General features: G+C 39.6%; 2 protein-coding genes across 2 annotated transcripts in view; both read left to right on the forward strand.

The window, feature by feature from the left end:
- Window positions 1-202: 202 nt before the first annotated feature.
- On the forward strand, window positions 203-3868 carry LOC109994480 (calcium homeostasis modulator family member 2). The gene is made up of 3 exons (XM_020647835.3): window positions 203-458; window positions 621-1230; window positions 2133-3868. The coding sequence occupies exons 2-3, from the start codon at window positions 679-681 to the stop codon at window positions 2544-2546; spliced, it is 966 nt and encodes a 321-aa protein (XP_020503491.1). The 5' UTR covers window positions 203-458; window positions 621-678; the 3' UTR covers window positions 2547-3868.
- A 1297-nt stretch (window positions 3869-5165) lies between these two features.
- ncapd3 (non-SMC condensin II complex, subunit D3) overlaps window positions 5166-18355 on the forward strand; it is a 28162-nt gene continuing 14972 nt past the window's right edge. The window contains exons 1-17 of the mRNA XM_020647817.3: window positions 5166-5278; window positions 6620-6792; window positions 7463-7625; window positions 7766-7932; window positions 8339-8503; window positions 8592-8653; window positions 8733-8820; window positions 9089-9222; window positions 9354-9426; window positions 9780-9905; window positions 12397-12649; window positions 15839-15877; window positions 16786-16878; window positions 17026-17099; window positions 17284-17418; window positions 17779-17999; window positions 18132-18323. Of these exons, the coding sequence (XP_020503473.2) occupies window positions 5227-5278; window positions 6620-6792; window positions 7463-7625; window positions 7766-7932; window positions 8339-8503; window positions 8592-8653; window positions 8733-8820; window positions 9089-9222; window positions 9354-9426; window positions 9780-9905; window positions 12397-12649; window positions 15839-15877; window positions 16786-16878; window positions 17026-17099; window positions 17284-17418; window positions 17779-17999; window positions 18132-18323 (2210 nt within the window). The 5' untranslated portion in view covers window positions 5166-5226. The remainder of the gene's footprint in view (window positions 5279-6619; window positions 6793-7462; window positions 7626-7765; window positions 7933-8338; window positions 8504-8591; window positions 8654-8732; window positions 8821-9088; window positions 9223-9353; window positions 9427-9779; window positions 9906-12396; window positions 12650-15838; window positions 15878-16785; window positions 16879-17025; window positions 17100-17283; window positions 17419-17778; window positions 18000-18131; window positions 18324-18355) is intronic.

Genomic DNA, 18355 nt, shown 5'->3' on the forward strand with positions numbered 1-18355 from the left:
ACGAAAACAAACAAACAAAAGTCTAATGCAAAAATAAACTTTCTTGTTTACCTCTAACTGTACAAGCAAGGCTACTCAACATGTCCCTAAAGGATGTCAGGCATGGTATGTGTGTGTCTGTAAGTGAGACTCATTTGTCTGACTTGTCGGTGCTGCCCCTTTTGGTCGCCATATTGCTCTGTGATCTACAACACATGTTTTCACTTAGACTTTTTTTCTCCACTGGGGAGGAAACATGCGGGTAGTTCCTGACTGTGAGTCATCACTGGTGCCCAGACTGACAGACTCAAAGTTGTTTCTAGAGCGAGGGATTTCTTTTTTTTCAGTCTCTTTTCCACCTTTTGGACTCAACATATATATACATTGCCGTTTTTTTCTCGAGATATCACTTCACACGATGTCTGTTATGGAATATCAGGGCTGAGTCACATCCTCGCCCCAGGACACTACCAGAGAGCGTGAGTTTGTATGACTGCATACAACAGTCACTCTTTGTTTCAAATGAAAGGATTTATTTTTAGTTCTAGCTTTAATAATCAAAAGCCATATGTTTGTCTCAAACAGTTTGTTTCCTCAAACTCTTTCTGTGTTTAACATTTCCCTTTTTATTCTCTCTGCAGCCTGAATTTTCTTTAAATCAAACACACTGCACTTCAGTCACACTTTCACCATCAAAACATGGCAGCTACTGCTCTTGTTACAGAGAACTTTAAGTTTGTGTCCCTCTTCTTCAAGAGTAAAGATGTGATGATCTTTAACGGTCTGATCGCTCTGGGAACTGTAGCCAGCCAGACTGCATACAACGTGTTTGCTTTTAACTGTCCCTGTTCCTCTGGGAGAAACTACCGCTATGGCCTGGCTGCCATCGGCGTTCCTGCACTGGTACTTTTCCTCGTAGGAATAATGATGAACAAGAGCACCTGGGATGTGGTGTCTGAATGTCGGCTCAGAAGGTGCCGGAAGTTATCTGGAGCTGCAGGTTTTGCACTACTGGGAACCATCATCGGTCAAGCTGTGGTCGCTCCATTAACCTGGGTGGTCATCTCTTTGCTGCAGGGTCAAGCGTACACATGTGCCCTCAGTGAGTTTGTAGACCCCACTACAGTGGAGGGCTTCCCCTCAGATAAAGGGTCAGAGGTCATGGCAAAATTATCATGCAAAGGAAGTGTTTCGGAGGAGCTGCAAGGCTTCTGGGCTGAAATTGAGCGAGGACTGAAATACGAATCTCAGGTATAGTGGATTCCTTATCTTTTGTTTTGGCTTGACTTGGTTAGTTAATCTATTGGTGTTGTCAATAATGCTGCGTATCATAACTGTGCTCTGATAGAAATTGTTGAAGGAGGATAGTTTTATTCATATTACTGTAGGTCAGTGCATTCAGAACATTACAAATAAATAAAAAATGTCTACAGTACATAATATTAAAAGAATCTGAGAATTGAAAGAAATCTGTGAATGCAGGGGACAAGGCCAAAATACAATATATTGGGTTGTTGTGATTCTCTCAGACGGCCCTGCATTAACAACAGAAATGATACTGTAGTGGACAGGAACACTTCTAAAAACCATTGTCTGGTAACACAATCCATCACTGTCTTCTCAAAACCAAGTTCAATCTCTACCATGCACCTGGGCTAAAGCGGAGAGAAACCATTTGGCTTGTTATCAATACACAATTCAAAAGCCATCATCCCTGATGCTGTGGGGATGCATTAGTGCACATGGCATTGGTAATTTGCACATTTGCAAAGGCTCCATTAAATCTGAACCATGTATACAAGTTTTGGAGCAACATATGCTGCTGAACAGACAACTTCTATTTCAGGGAAGGCCCTGCAAGACAATGTCAAATTCAGCATGACACTGTAGTAAAAAAAATAAAAAAATTCTGGGTGATAAACTGGACTCCTGGGGTCACTAATTGACTTGTGTGATGTCTTATCTATTAAAAAAACATTCCACTTTCTTTTCATTCAAATTACAGAAATGGATCTCCTCATTTCCTAAAATAAAAAAATAAAAACTTTAATTGATATAAAGACATGAAGATCAGACAAAGGAAACAAATAGCAAGCATCCAAGACTAATGCATCTGACCCAGTGCCTTAACCCACAACTGTCCTTGTTTTCAGCTGTTAGGCTGGCTGCTGGTGGCCGGACTGTCTCTAGCAGTATTCCTGATGCTGTGTATGAAGCGGTGCTCTTCTCCACTTGGCTACCAGCAGGAGGACTACTGGTCTCAGTTCCGATCTCAAGAAAAGACCCTCTTCCAACGCACAGCAGCTGTCCACGCCCGCCTTCTGGCTGCAGAGAACATTAAGAGCTTCTTTGGCTTTGTAGTTTTAGATAAGGAAGAGAAAGAGCAGCTGGCTGAGCACCAGAGTGCCAGTCCTGTCTGCAGCACTAAATGGAACAGAGTAACTGGAGTCTACCTTTACAGGGAGAAGAATGGACTGCCTCTGTACAGCAGGCTCAACAAATGGGCCACGTACAGCCTGGAGAATAATGTGGAGGCCATGGACAAAGAGATGGAGTTGTTCAGCTGACAGACTTTGTTGTGTACGGAGGAGAAGAGCTGCCAAAATCTAAAATAAATAGTTATGTGCCTTAATGATTTAAATGTACCAAAAATTTCATTTTTAATTGTGTTGGCATTATTCTGTTTATAAATCACAACATATTATTAGTTTGACCTTGGTCCTTAGGACAATCCCTTTTGAAATGTATATTTTCTAGTTCATTTCCTCTTTTAACTATTATTCAATCATTTTAAAGTATTTTTAAATTTATCTTGAATGTATTTTAAGTTTATCTCTTGAAACCTAATGTTTTTAGAATGGAAGTATGTTAGTAGGGGTGCTGAGGTTGTGCCCCCTTCAATCAGGCAAAATGAAAACCATCAGCTTATGAAAACATTTAAACTCAGCAGTTATGAGCTTTGAAATCCTTTTTCATTGTAACCAAATTCTGATTCTAAGCTTTGAACAGTTCAGAGCTCACGTCCACGTCGATGTGAACTTTGGATGTTGAGTTTGTTGTACGTTGAAGTGTAAAATAGTCTATTGCTCAATTTTTTAAAATTAATACCATATGACTATTTGCAGCAGGAACTATTTTGTCATCATATAGGCCAAGAAGGACTTCTAACTATGACTGACTTTTAGCACCCCTGATATATCAAAATAAAAATAGTAAAAAACAAAAATGAATTCTGTAAAAGGGGTATGGGAAAGACAATTAATTATTTTATTTTAGGGAACATTTAAACTTTCCCAACTGCCCCATTTTATAAAGATTGTAAAGGTAAGAAGTTATAAAATAAGAAAACGTCAAGTAGAAATGTATCTATAAATGTATGCCTACATTTATTTTTAATGCGATTATAGTACACTTGATGTCAAATCACTTATTTAGTTATTTTGACATGTAGCTTTTGTCCTCAGTGTGACTCTGATCAGAAAAGAATGGTGGGATCATCATTTTTAGGAAATATTTCTATGAGGGGACAAGCAGATTTATTTCTTTATTTTCATATGTTTTTTAGGTTTTACTTTTAAATCTTAAATGTTTTGAGTATCTTAGTATTTTCCTGATCACATTTATATTCTCTGAAAATAATATTCCAAACTGTACCCAAGTGTTTTAAGTGTGATACAGAATATAAAATGTATACGGAGAATAAGTGTGGCAGGTTGTGTTTCAGCACGTCCCCATTCATGGAAAAATGTTACATGGATCTCCTTTACACCTGTTTTCTTTCTTTACAGGTGAACTCATCATGAAAGGAAACTAAGGTCAAGCTTATTGGTACCAAATGTAAATGGAAAAAATAGATTTTAATAAAATCACATAAGATTCTTCATCAGAAGTGGGACATCTGTTTAATATTTTCATTTGACTTACTGTCTGATAAAATGTTTTACTCCAAGTTTACACACATCTTTTATTACAGGACATAAAACTATAATGTTGTCTTTTTGTAGGATAAAATATTGAATTAAAAAATATTTTGTTTTAGCATGTAAGCTGTGGATAAATACACTACAAGACCAAATACAACCTGTTTGGTGGTGCATTAAGTACAGATTATGTTTGCATGTTGAAGAAACACTGATAGAGTCTGACACAACAAGTTTGATACATATTGTAATATTATATTAGAAGTTTAAACTAAAAAGAAACCTAACTGTGTATTGTTTGATTTTAATGAACTATGACTTCCATCAATTGTTTTTCTCTGTTCTTCCTTGAAAGGTGACATGACACGCCTCCAAATAAAACAGTATATCAAAAACACTTCCCACCTTGATAATGTTTAAAATTTGGACACTCTCAAGACATTTTCCATGCTTTCCCTGCCACAGCACTAGACAATCAAAGGAAACAAGATAATGTCATCCCACTGTTGTCCCACAGTAACCTTAGCAATAAGTGAAGCCAGTGTCTCTTTGCTGCAGCTTTTCCTAAGTCCTTGAGAATTCTCTGACACATCTTTAGTCAACACGACCATATTGTATTTTCTGTTGATGCCATGTAAAAGTGTTTGACCCAGCCCTTTGTTTGGCCCTCTATTCATATGTATTCCTCTAACAGCATATGTATAAAAGCAGACTAGTACCTCTCATTCTGAGCTAAAACAGTTATGAAGTCTTTTTGCTATTGTTACTATATAGCAGAAAAGGAAGTGAAGCTCTCGTGTGGGACCCATAAAGGAAGTGGTACAGCTCAGGCGTATGGGACCTTCCTCACTTCTCACTCTTTAGCAGAACTGGGGTCCCTATGCGTCATAAAAATCTCCCTGTTCTAGTGTGGAAAATTTTATGATATAACTTCACTCTGCATTGTTTCAATCTTTCATGCAGGTTGACTTTCAAAGTATAATATTTGCAGTTTCTTTTGTTAGTGGTAGTTTAAAATGACTTTTCTTGGTAAAGGGCAGCAATGTAATGTTTTCTTAGTGATTCATTCTCCTAAAATGAAAGTTACAGATCATATGGAAATATGGAGCTAAAGCTTAATCTATTCTATTCAGTACAATGATGACCAGAATAGTTCTGCTTATTCTGCTGTTTTACACTTCCCTCCAGTTGGTGGCAGTAATGCGCCTCTCAGCTGGTTCATAAACCGCAAATAAAAACTGAAGAAGATTTCTTTCTCTGCGCAAGCGCACTCGAACAAGTCTGTAGCTCCAGGCGGGCGGGCTGATTCAAAATATAACCACACAACATGGATTTAATATCTGCGCTGCAGTTCTTGAGATTAAATGAAATCCCAAAAGGTAAAATTATGTATTTTGTGTACGATATAAATGAGAGTTTCGTTATAAACTGAATGAATCGAGATATTTTAGGCTGGCTGTTTATTCTCTATTTCGCGGGTTTTGTGCTCTGCCCTGATGTACAGGGGAAAACTCTGCATTTTAAAAGAAAACTTTTGTTGGAGCTACAATCTATGTTACATTTCCGAGGCCTTCAACCCTTAAAATGACACGTTTGTTGCAAAAACTCACAAGAAATACTATGCAGAAAATCTATGCTCTGCTATCCACTGTATGTTGTTACTGTATGTTGTTTATAACGTTTATTTTATTTATTATTTATTTATTTGTTAGGGACAGTGCATATTCATGAACAGCTGTAACAATTACAGCTGTAGTTTCCATCTGTTGTCCCTAGGCAGGTAACATAGAAAGACAAATTACAAATAAAATACAAAGGCACAAGTGACACAAGACAATAATAGAGGTTAAAGGTGGTCACAGACTTGGTTTTCTTTTATCCACTGTTTGAGGTGTGTTTTGAAGGTTGCATATGTTTGTGAGTCTCTTATTGTGAGTAATATTTAGTTCCTTTGACTCACAGAACAGTTTGTCTGAATGTAGTGCGTCTGTATGGGACCTCACAGTCTCCTCGGGCTGTGGCCCTGGTGCCGATCCCATTGGCAGACTTCAGCTTTATAAAGTCCTTCAAAGGAGGAGGAGCAAAAGTCAATTATCTTTTTCTAAAACTGTGCAATGGTGAAACGAAAATGGCTTTTGTCAAAGATTTTTATGGCCTTTTTAAAAAGAGATTGTATTGTTGGGCTTCGCCAAATACAAAAAAAACCCCAAATCCTTAATTTGAGTTGTCATACTACGGATTGATTGTGTAGAGCTAATAACGTGATTTATCGATAAATGAATCAACTCATAATATTGTTTATTAATGTTAAAATCATTTTTCAAGCAAAATGCGTATAGTCTAGCGATATGACTGTATTCTTGTTCATATTTGACAGTTAAGTAAATAACCAGACATTTGAAGTCAGCCTTTGAGACAGATGGATTCAGTCACATGCTATTGCCAAATAATGTACAAGGAAATCTGACAGGGGAAAAAAAGAGAAATGATGAAAGCAAACACTAGTTGCAGACTGAACTATGCATCAATAACAACATTTAAACCTCACCGGACTGCTGATGCAGCTTCTGAAATGTTGCCTGGTCTTTCTACAACTATTGGGTAGTATAACTTAAAAGGGTCCGTGTGTCATTGTTCGGAGTGAAATGATGTTCTCAAGCTCCACAACATTATCAGTTACCTCAGGTAATGTGATGACTGATCACTGTTGTGATTTCCAGCCTGGGTGGATGAAGTGTGGGACTTGGAGTTCACCGAGAGGAAACAACTTGATGACACCATTGGAGAGGAACTTGTAGTGATTGGAGACAGGGACTTCAATAACCTGTACCAGTGTTTATTGGCCCATGCTGCTGATCAACAGCAGTCTGCAGGCAGTGATGGAGCTTCACAGGTAAGACTGATTCAGCACAGATTCCATATTTACTCTGTTTATTTAATTTAATTTATTTCAAATACTCTATGGGTCTTGTCATTTGAGTGGTCTTGTGCTGCTATCTTTTAAAGTATATGTGTAAAATACAATTTTGAATTGACTCTAATGCTTAATATTAACATGAAATAGCATACACACTGTTTTCTATTTACATCTTGAATGTTGAATGCCGTGCTGACTGCTAACAAAAGTGGCCTGTAAATCAAAGCATTCTCACATAAAGATCTATGTAGAACAAGCACTATACTTTAAGCAGATGATAAACAAGTTCAAAATGATTATATCATGTTTGAGTTAAAAGTTTATAAAAGTGTCATAACAGTTTGCATTTTACACCTGCTGTGCAGAATTTAGTTTACTTACATCTCACCCCTCTTGATGTTTATGAAGGATTGAGTGTTTTATTATTATTATATTTGTAATAGTTGCCTTTCAAAAGTGCAAACAAGTAGAATCACAATTAATGATACTTGTTTATTGAAACTAGTGGCTACCTCAAAGGTAGGTTATGAACCTGAAAACTTGATGATGGCTCCAATATTAATTAAAAACACAAGCCTGTAGGTATCTGTTTTCTTGTATTTGGTAGCAGCAGTAAGAACAGGTTGTCTCCCATGTTGTGCTGCAGAGTGTCTGGGCTACTCTGGGGGAAAACGGGGTGTCTGTTAAGACCTTGGTGGCTGTTTTGTCTCTCTTTGTCCTGGCCGGGAAAGTGAAGGCAGCCAACGTCCAGCAGAGAGTGAGCGGTCTGCGTGCTGCTGCCCTCTACCTGCTGCTGCTGGGCATCCCAGGTGAGTCAATCAGCTTCACTTCTTTTTGAGTTTAGGTCGCTTGCTGGGGGCCTTAGTGCAGTACACTCATGTAATGTTTAGTTTATTTCTTATATTAATAGTTCACAGTGATATATAAAGGTATGCCTTTCTGCATCCAGGGAGCATCGCCAACAAAGTTTTCCATGAGGTTTTAATGGACATGTGTTCAGACATAACCTCTCAATGCTGGCCTCAGGACTCTGGAAAGAAGCGCAAGAAAGATGTCCCAAAGAGTTCTCAGGCAGAGGGCAAGCGCTCCAAACCCCAGAGGAAAGACACTCCAGAGGTACAGATCACTCAAAGCACAGGACCGTTATAAGATATACTGCATTAAATATGGAGGTACAGAGCTTTAAACATCGACTGCACATCTAGACACATCAGGTAGGATGTTTTTTTTTCTTTTTAGTTACATTTTTAATGTCTTAGATTTTCCTTTAATGTTCATTCATGGAGGAGTTTTCACAATAACCCTGGTTTTGCATTCTAAAGCAGAGTAAATAAATATCTCTAGAATTAATTATTTATCAACACTGGACCAAAACACATTGGGATTGGTTAGGTTAGGTTTATATTTTATGTAACACAAATGGAGATGTGTGAAATAGTGTATCATCAAAATGAGTTTTGGTAGAATAAATCGGGTGTAAAGGGTGTTTGAAAATAATGTCTAATATCACTGTTACCCTCAGATGGAAGTAGATGAAGAAGGGGAGGAGGATGAGGAGCTTCACTTCTCTGGCCAGGATTTGATGAAGATCAGAGATGCTGTGGTTTACTTGGTTCAAAGCCTCCTCAGACTCCTGCAGACTTTTCCTCTCAAAGACAGACCACAGAGCGCCAGTAACTGCACACAGGTACCGCTAACTAAATAAACATGTCTGCCCACTTTACAGCACTCTGCAGTGTCTCCAGTGTTTGAACCTGTTTCCTTTTTCAATGCAGATCTTCAGTAAGCTGCTTTCCTTTGAGCCAGTTGTTGGAGAGGCAACCTTTGCTGCTGTGCAGTGAGTTGTCTTATTTCTCTCTAAGAGTGTTTTTCCAGGTTGTAAAACAAAGCTGACAGTTGATGTTGTTTCTGCACAGAGATATCACCAAGCTGAGGAGTGTTCCTGAGATGGCTTACTACGGCCTGCGGCTGCTCTGCTCTCCGAAACATGGAGACCAGAAAGAAGTGAGATCCTTGAGTAGTACTCTATGATTTAAATACAGGAAAAAAATGTAAAAGCTTTCATCGTTACAGTTTTCCTTCAAGCATCAATGATTGTGGTTTTTGTGCCTTTGGAGCAGAAGAAATCCCAGAGGAGGATGAAGCTTTAGAAATCTATTTGTCTGACCAAATGATAAAACAGCAGTGGTTCAAAACCCCCTGAGATTAACGGTATTGTTAGTTCAAATGCCACAAGAGAAGCATGTTTCTAATCCAAACTGTTTTTTTCCAGTCCCTCCGGAGGGTTTTCCACCGACTTCTCTATGTCATCCTGATGATGAATAAAAACAACACAGGGAAGCCTTCCCTCCTCATACCCAGCCAGTCTGTCCTCTCCACCCGCAACCAGGCCATCAGTTTTGTTTGGTAAATGTCATTTCTATCATTTCTTTTTATGTTGAACAGTCCCTTCTTTGTTATTAGTTATCGGGGATCTATTAGCCATTTAAGAATGGCATGTTACATCATGCTTAATTTCTCTGTTTGTGTGATTTCAGTCACCTTGTGGAGGAGCTGAAGGAGCTGGCGCTGCCTTTCCTGCAAATCCTCCTGCAGCATATCTGCTATCAGGTGAATCTCTCAGCAAATCTTCCATGCAAAAATATAAACGTATACTTACTATCTGTGTAAAGTTCAAAGACTCTGTGACAACTGTTGTGCCTAAAAGTTATGAAGGAAGTATTATTCGAAGCTATTAGCTGAAAATTACATGGGAGGGTTTTATGATGAGAATCAAACAAAGGACCAAGGAGCTCCCGTTTAAAGGATTAAGCGGATTCTGTTTGCTCCTTTTTAGCTAAGTTTTTTTTTTGATCCAGCAAATTCTTAGGAGTGTCCTTGTATTTTTTAGGATCACTTATACTTTGTTACAAGTTGATTCACTGGTTAAGTAGTGAAACAGTGTTTCTTCTGCTGACGTTTAGATGGTGGAGAAGAGTGATTTTCGTAGCCACGGAGCCCAGGCTGTGGGTATGTTGACGTCACAGATGGCAAGTCAAGACTACGCCCGCTTCATCAAGTGGCTGTTTAACTTCTCGAGACACTCAAAGGTAAGACACCCCCAATTTCACAGGACTCCTTCCTTTAATGTAAGATCCAAACATGATGATCTAAAGTTCAATCATTTATAACAACACATTTTCACAAGATTGATTTTTACCACCTGATTTAAAAAGCTCACAATCATAACCAAATCTTAAATGTTTTATTCAAACTCTACAGCAAATAAGCAATCTGTCTTACATGCCATGCCACAAAATAAAATATTATACTGGGTTGCTGAAGACACTTTTCTGGAGAGCTATCACAAAAGTGATTTTCCACCTCTGACCTTGAAATATTGGTTAAACCTGATGTGAGCAGTTTTCAACTTGATAAACAAAATATGATCAATACTAGGGGTGTAATGGTACACAAAAATGTAGGTTCGGTACGGTTCCAAGTTTTGAAGCTTCTTTTCGGTACAGTAAAGGGACCTGATGCAACACTTTTTTTTTCTCTTTATTAGGAACATTTAGAATTTACCATTTACACATTGGGCTAAGTGCAGCATTGACTGTTCACACTTGTACACCTGCTCAGGTTACTTTTTTGAATGCCCTTTGAGCACATAAATAAATAAAATAAACCTAATCACATCTGGGACAGTATAGTTTCATTGCAGAACTATTCATATTTCCCTCTGTCGATATAAGAACTTCAGCAGCATTTGTTATGGCTTTGGCCCGTTCAGAATTACTAGCAAAAGTCTGTCTGTTGCGGAGGGAGGGTGTTCATTCTATCATGCTGCAGGTTATGCTTCCACACTTTCATGCAGCAGCGCTGTTGGAGCGGGACCATCGCTGAAAATGAAAACAAAACTTGAGAGTCAGGCCGTAAAAAGAACTCCATCCTGGTTATATGCAACTGTCCAAACCGACAGGGCTCGAGGAACTAGTAATCTGCACAGTTTATGTTTGAACTTTTTAACAATAACAGCAGCCTTCCTTCACACTGAGGTGTGCTGCCGCTTTGCAGTCCGTGTGGGAACACAGATTAAAGCACTTCTGTTCTGTGCGTACTCGGATCGGTCCGTGTGCGGATAATTAGGAAAAGGTTGATCATTTCCGCTAAGTGCTTTGAAGTGCCTGTAAGTGCTTCTAAGGGGTTGGTGTCAAACTGAGTTGCAGCACACAGGCTGAAGTGCCTTTGTTTCCACAGAACTGATTCACAGTGAAGGATTGGTGAGACAGTTACAAAGAAGCAGGGGGGGAGACTTTTCATCAGAAAACACAAATGCATGTAAAGGATAGGACCAGCAGATAAGACATACCACCGATATCGACACAAACCAAAAGTTCCTCCACAGCAGCTCTAAAGACGAAACACTTTTAAAAACAAAACAAAAGACGAAAATATAATCATTAAGTGGTTGAGAAAAGATAGGAGAAACTGAAACAGAAACAAAAACTCTGCTCAGAGATTTTGTTCTTCTTGATTTCCTCCAGTACGTAGGCAATAATCTTCAAGACATTCAGACTTGCAGGAGCAGACAACATGTTCATATTGAGCAGGTTTCATTTTTAAAAGCAAGACCTACCTTTTTAGTAGAGCTTTTAACTGAATCTCATTTCATCTAGTTTTATTACATTTTGAACCTCCTGTGTTTCCTCATTCAGAATAAATGATAGCGTTTCCTCAGTACATGTTCTTATCTAGTTATTTTTACCTTAGTTTTTGGATTGTGGGATAGGGGCGGGGGAGGGAGTCATGTTGTTGTTGTTTGATTAAATGTTGATGCAAAGCACTTTGGGATACATTTGTTGTGTGAAAAGTGCTATACAAATAAAGTTTGATTGATTGATTTTCTCAGCACTCTTCATGACATGAAGGGACACAAATTAAGAAGAAAGCTTCCCAAGTTGCTACCCCTAGTGCGATAAACAAAATGGGGAAACTAAAAAGACTTAGATCTTTGAGTGGGTCCCTGTGTGACATCCTCCTGAAGCTCTTTCTGCAGCTTCTTGCCCCCTTAAATCTTTTTTTCAAATATCAGTATCAGAATCGGGGCTTATTGCCAAGTACATTTACACATACAAGGAATTTCACTTGGTGTATTGGTGCTAAACAATTAACAAGGAAATAAAGCAGAGCTAGCAACAACTTAAATAATACAGTATAAGAAGATATTACAATATATAAAATAGAATTAAAAAATGTAAAATATAAAACATAATAATAAAAAACACAAAATGTACAAAAGGTGAAATGTAGGAGCTGTGCAGTGGACTATGAGAAAAAAATCTTAGTGTGTGTAACTACTCACAGAGTGCATGTAAGGAAGATACATCTTTAATGTCCAGTGGGCGTTAATGTAACGCATAAAGAACAGTTCAGTTCATATTACTTATACTTCAGCCTTTAGAACAGATGAACAATCAACATTTGACTGTTTAATCTCTATGAAATGGTTGCAGATGTTGGATATAGTCTGAGTATCATTCTGGCTTCATTCTCTGTAAGTTGCTGTAATCCCAATGTCTTTTGTTGTGCTTTCTGCAGATGGTGCACCGGCTCTTCTCTGTGGACGTGGTGATGGTTTTACTGGAGCAGCCAGAAAGGAGCTCTGAGGATTGTCAGGATCCAGAGCTTGCTAACTTCCTACCACACAAGTTCCTGATCCAGAATCTGCTTTTCACTCGGCGGATGGACGACTCCCCGACTGTCCAAGGCCACGCCCTCTCCTGCCTGGCCCAGTGTTTGGAGCTGCCTTCATTTAACGTCACCAAGGCCGTCCACAACCTCTTCTCGCCCAGTGAGAAAACATTCCTTCACACTAGTGGGGAGCAACTGAGTTTGAAAAACAGTTTTTCATTTGTGCTTATTTTGGAGGAGACACTGGGACTACTTTTAGGAGAATATTTACTCTTAAAGGTCCCATATTCTTCTTTTTCTGGTTTTATATGCCCTTTAGTGTGTTTTCCATGTGTCCTGTGCATGTTTAGGCACATCTATTTGTGTCAGGAAAACAGGAAAGTGGGACACAGGTGCGGACCCAGGGGTGTCTTAGTTATCCAAGAAGGATAACCACAAAAATCGCAAGCGATAGATTGGAGGGGGGGTAGGGAACAATGAAAATAGTATAGAGCCAAAACACCGCTCTAATTAATGCACCGAAAATTATCCACTAAACCACTGCTGCCAAGCAGCTGACTCAAAACTAAATTGTCAGGGAGACCCAGAAACAATTCACGAAAGTAAAGGCTGCTAGGGAGGCCTTAAACTCAACACAAAAGGCTGGGGTATATCAACTACCCAGCACCCCAAGTTATTTTGGCAATAGACACAAATACACAAAAAGTTATTTGTTTGTGTTTATGAACACACAGACAACAAGAGACAACACAGGGAGAACCTCTCACTACCTCTGAAGGTGAGATAATGACTCAGCACAGAGCACTGAATTCCAGCAGTATATATAAGCTCCCCACACCTGGTTTTAATCAAGGCCAATCAGCCACAAACACACTTGACTCTGCACTTAGTTGATTCATTCACCAACCCCAGTGAGAAGCCAGAGTGTGTGTCCTTACAATTTGCAAAAATTCAAAGTCCTCGTAAACGCAGCTTCTCCTACCTCCTCCTGTTAGCTGCAGCATTAGCTGCATGTAACGCTCGGTTCTAGCCCCCCTCGATAAAAATTTGTCAGTCCGACGTCAGTGTGAGATCACTGACCTAAGCCCATTGGCTCGTTGTGGCAAGCCCAGCAGCTCATGTTGCACGCCCATTAACTTCTGTAGCACGCACACGATATGCCGTAACCTGCGGTAGCACATTAGTGCTAAGGTGCTAATGTTTATGTTCTCTTCGGACGGAGCCAGTGGCTGCATTCCCAATATGGTAAAAGAGGCGGGACATTTCCGAGAACCGTGCTGAGCGACTGACCAATTACGGCAGAGCCAACAGGCCGACCAATCAGATCAGACTTGACACACGTGGGGACTCTGAAGGTGGGCACTTCAGAGCCTTAGAGAGAGTCAGAAGTGAGCCGGTGCATGGAGCGGCAGTTCATGAAAACAGACACTTTTTAGAACTTTAGCTATTGTGAACATACTTTAGTAGGTACATAGATTAAATATATGAACCCCAAAAAGGGCATAATATGGGCTCTTTAAAGCTAGGGGAATAAAAACATGTCGAATCACTGGAGAATCTCAATCTTAAATGAGCAAAATGAAAGGATAAACGCTCATCCCAATTATTCCCATATGATTTATCAGTAAGTTACATAACTGCCACATGGCCCGTAGTTGCTACTTCAACCCAAACAGCCACCTTCAACAGACCCATGCTCCGTTAATGCAAGCTAGCTAGGCAGTGAAACTCGATGCTACCTACCCTACCACATTGCTTTAAAGGGATACTTCACCCATTTGCATTAAGCTTTGTATCATTAGAAAACTGGTAGTATTTTTGAATGGTCGTGCATCCCGCCCTCATTTTCAGGGATATCTTTGTATTTCTATTACTATTCTATTTCTATTACTTTCTAAGTATGAAAAGGAACTTACGATGACGCAAAAAATTTCATTTTGCGTCACTGGAAGCTGTTGCGGTTAGCGGGGTGAAACTACAACGCTAGTTCCTCATATTTTTGACCACTGAAGCTACAGACCAATCACAGATCAGTGGGTAGGATCTCACTCCCAGAATCAAAACTTAACGTCCGCCATATTGCTTGGAAGTTATGCTAACAGGCTCTATGGAGAAAGCGAAAATAATAATGGCGAAAAAATAAACATATAGCGGTGAGACAGTTGCTGCCGACAGGCCGGACTGTTTTGGCTGCTGCGTCCGCTGGGTCACCTCCAGGTCCACCGCTGGCCGCAGCAGCAGAGTCACAAGACCGGCCTGTCGGCAGCAACCGGCGGCCACTGCCAGCTCAGCAGTCGAGACATAAGGCCTGTGTGTCGGCGGCGGTGAGGACAAGGAGCCGGGGCCGGCTCGAGCTGGGGCGGACTGGTAGTGTCGGTGCTCTCACTGTTTGCCTATGGACACAGACATAGAGTCTGTTTTCTGCTAGGAATTTCCAAGATCAATTCTGGAAGAAATCTCTGAATCAGTTGAGGAAATGGTCTTATGTGTTGAAGTAGGCCTAAATATGTCTGTCTCCCTTAGTGGGATTGGCCTGTGCTGTGTACTTTGGTGTCTTTCATCCACATGAGCCAAAAAGACACTTTCTGCCTTTTCTCAACCAAGAAGGCACGCACTTCAAAATGTATATCACATTTCTACTATGACCCAATGTCAATACAGATTCATGTTTCAATGGGTGAAGTATCCCTTTAATGACCTCCACAACCAATATGGAAATCTTCCTAGTGAAAACATCACACGTAGAAAAGAAAGACTAAAAGAATACTATCTAGAGAGAATACTCAACTCAGCTTTATTTACAGTTTATAGCACCTTTCATTCATAAAAACATACAGCCCAACAAAGGCACAGACAGAAGAGAACAGAAGTTGAAAGGAAGAGATATAAACCAGAATTAAATAAAAGGAGAAAAAAAGATCTATACAACATCGGGAACAGATATCGGTAAATTAATAACACATGGTAAGAAGGTGACTTAGATGAAATAAAAGACATGTAAAAACAATGATAAAGAGAAACGTAAAAGCTATAAATCCACTCCTTATTAAAAACAGAAAGCTCTCTCCCCGGTGCTTGTGTGGGCTGGAACATAAAAGGAAATAAGATGAGGTAATAAGGTGATATATTGAGGAGCAATGCCATGTAAAGCTTTAAAAACGATGACTATCTGTTCAACTTTGAAATAGAAAGACAGATAATTCTGACGAGAGAGCTCGGAAAGAGGATGGGTGAAGTAAAAATTTGAGTGAGGGGAATAAAAATATAATGTTGATAGCACTGTGTTTGTATCATAAACTGCTTATGGACACATTTCTACTAACTTGACCTTTCTACTGTCTCTGTTTAGCTGCAACCCAGACAGTGTTGGAGAGTGAAATCACAGAAGGTAACCTTTTTCTTTCCCTTCATTAGGAATCTTGATGTTGACTAACCACAGAGACAAATGATGACAAATGTACCAGATGTTGTTCACAACAGTAGGAGGCCATAGGGGCTTCAAGAGTTACATTTTCACAGACAAATAAGATGTGCCCTTTTATTTCTTGTTCTGGTTTATTTTTTGGTATCATTCCTAATGGTTATAAACACCTTGTAGTCAACATGAAAATGTGGGGGAAATGGAGGTCTGACCAGTCAAGAAACACTTTAAAAAGATCAACAGAAAAAAGATTCCTCAAACTGACTGTTGTAAATGTATCTTACAGTGTACATGCCCACTTCTATTTTCATCTTTGACATACTTAATCTCCAGTTAAGCTTAGTTTTTCTTTCCCATGAGGAGTTATTAGAAGTATTGTTAAAAATGTGCTCACTTTCATTTTTACAGAAGAAGGTGTAGTAGATGGTAGGGCTGGGAAATATGGACCAAAACTCATATCTTGATATTGTTTAGCTGAATGGCGATACTCGATATATATCGATATGTATTTTATTAACAGTGAAAACACATGGAAAAATAAACTACCTGTTTGTGAATTTAAAAAGTAATATTATAAAATAAAAATGTTCCTTAAATACAATAAAAGAGAGAGAGAGAGGAGGAGGAGCAGGGTTAAGAGGGACAGACAGTCAGTCATCATCAGTGAGATGAGAAATAGGTGAACTGGCACCTCCGTAACATTATTTTAATGCAACATGAACTATATCCATATTAACGATATTGTTTTACCCTATATCTTGTTTGAAAATATATCCATATATCTTAAAAACTCAATATATTTCCCAGCCCTAGTTGACAGTAGAGCATGCTGTATCAAGTGTTGGTGTTTCAATAGACTTGCCTGTGTGTTTCAGAGAGTCACAGTTCCCAGCACACTCAGAAAACCTACCGCACTCTGCCCTTCAGGACCGTGGAGATCAGCAGCACTGACAGCTCCAGCCTTGATGGTAAGACATAACAGCATCGCCGTGTTACTCAAATCATTTTAATTGCATGCATTTGGGACTTGGAAATAGATGTGCAAGTTCACACATTTGCACTATTTTCATGATAGATTGACTGGATATGTGAGTTATTTTATATTGTTGATGCAGCAAAAGAGAACGTGGCTCTTCTCTTGCGGCGTGTGAAAGACTCCAAGGCCAATGTGAGGAAATCAGCCCTGCAGGTATTTTGAACTCAACTTGAAAAAGATATTGTCATGGTCCAAATTTTAATTTTAAAAAGTGTATAGAAACTGATCAGTCAACACTTCATGGGTTTTATCCTAGATTTTTCTCACTGCATGTTTTCTGGTGAATTATTGATGCACAGATGACCTTCCACCTCTGTACTTTGCCGTCACTCCGCAGGCTCTCATTGGTCTTCTGAAACACGATGTGATCCCAGCCAGCTGGGAGAACTTGTCCACGCTGTCAGAACGCTGCAGAGACCCCGCTGTGTCTGTAAAGAAGAAGGCCCTGCAGTGTTTAGGAGAGCTGCTTGCTGTGAGTCTCAAAAATCAGCTCAGTGAGGCTGGACATCAGCAGAACATAGAGAGCTTGAGTATTGAAAAAACACTAATAGGATGTTTAATACCAATAAATATCAATATCAAAGGGAGTTATTTTTCTCCTGCATTAACAGTCACACCTTCTCCAAAAAAATATACAGCTGACTTAATCTCTAAAAATAAGAAGAGAAAGAAATGGCCACACAATTTTGGATACATTTTATTTTATATTTCAAAAGTTGTGATTTTTTTTCTTTTCAGAAAAACAAACATACACTTTAAATTTAGCCTAAAAACATACATTCCCATCTGTCCCCCAAACCTCCTCACATCAATAATTGATTTTCTCCACCAGGCTAAACCTGAGTGCAGTGCGGTGCAGAAGGCGTGGCTGCAGGGTGTGGTACCAGCAGTGGTGGACTCTGAGAGCTCAGTGCAGGTAAAGGCCCTTGAGGCTCTGGATCAGGTGCTGCTTAGCCGGATCAAACCTTACTCTGCCGACCGCTATATGGATGCCAGTCAGAGTCTGACCTGGGCGCTGTTGGACCTGCTCTGCCAGGAATGCCAGAACCTCAGGTATAAATAACTACATTCAGTCCAGAATGTGTTCTGTACAAAATACTACAAAACAATGTTTTACTTATTGATCTTTAAAAGGCATTGTTTCTAAATCATAATCACCTCACCAATGTTGTTCTCTCTCTCTAGCCGATATTTCAGCAGGGCTTTCACCATCTGGTCCAAACAGAACATGTTCACCCCGACATTCATCACCAACCTGATCTCACACACTGAGGCTGATCACGCCGCTGGGGCCTGGCTGCTGCTCTCCAAGGTGGTCACTTCGTCCTCAAAACTTCCTTATGGAAAGATCCTGGATGCCTGGAACAACATGATCACGTGAGATGGACACATTCATATCGAGCATTTAC

Source organism: Labrus bergylta, chromosome 10, assembly GCF_963930695.1.
Source record: "Labrus bergylta chromosome 10, fLabBer1.1, whole genome shotgun sequence".
Taxonomy (NCBI): domain Eukaryota; kingdom Metazoa; phylum Chordata; class Actinopteri; order Labriformes; family Labridae; genus Labrus; species Labrus bergylta.

Excerpts from the sequence above, each read along its gene's own strand:
- LOC109994480 (XM_020647835.3), top strand. The coding sequence starts at position 679 with ATGGCAGCTACTGCTCTTGTTACAGAGAACTTTAAGTTTGTGTCCCTC. Across the intron at positions 1,231-2,132 it reads GACTGAAATACGAATCTCAG|CTGTTAGGCTGGCTGCTGGT; the intron begins GTATAGTGGATT and ends CCTTGTTTTCAG.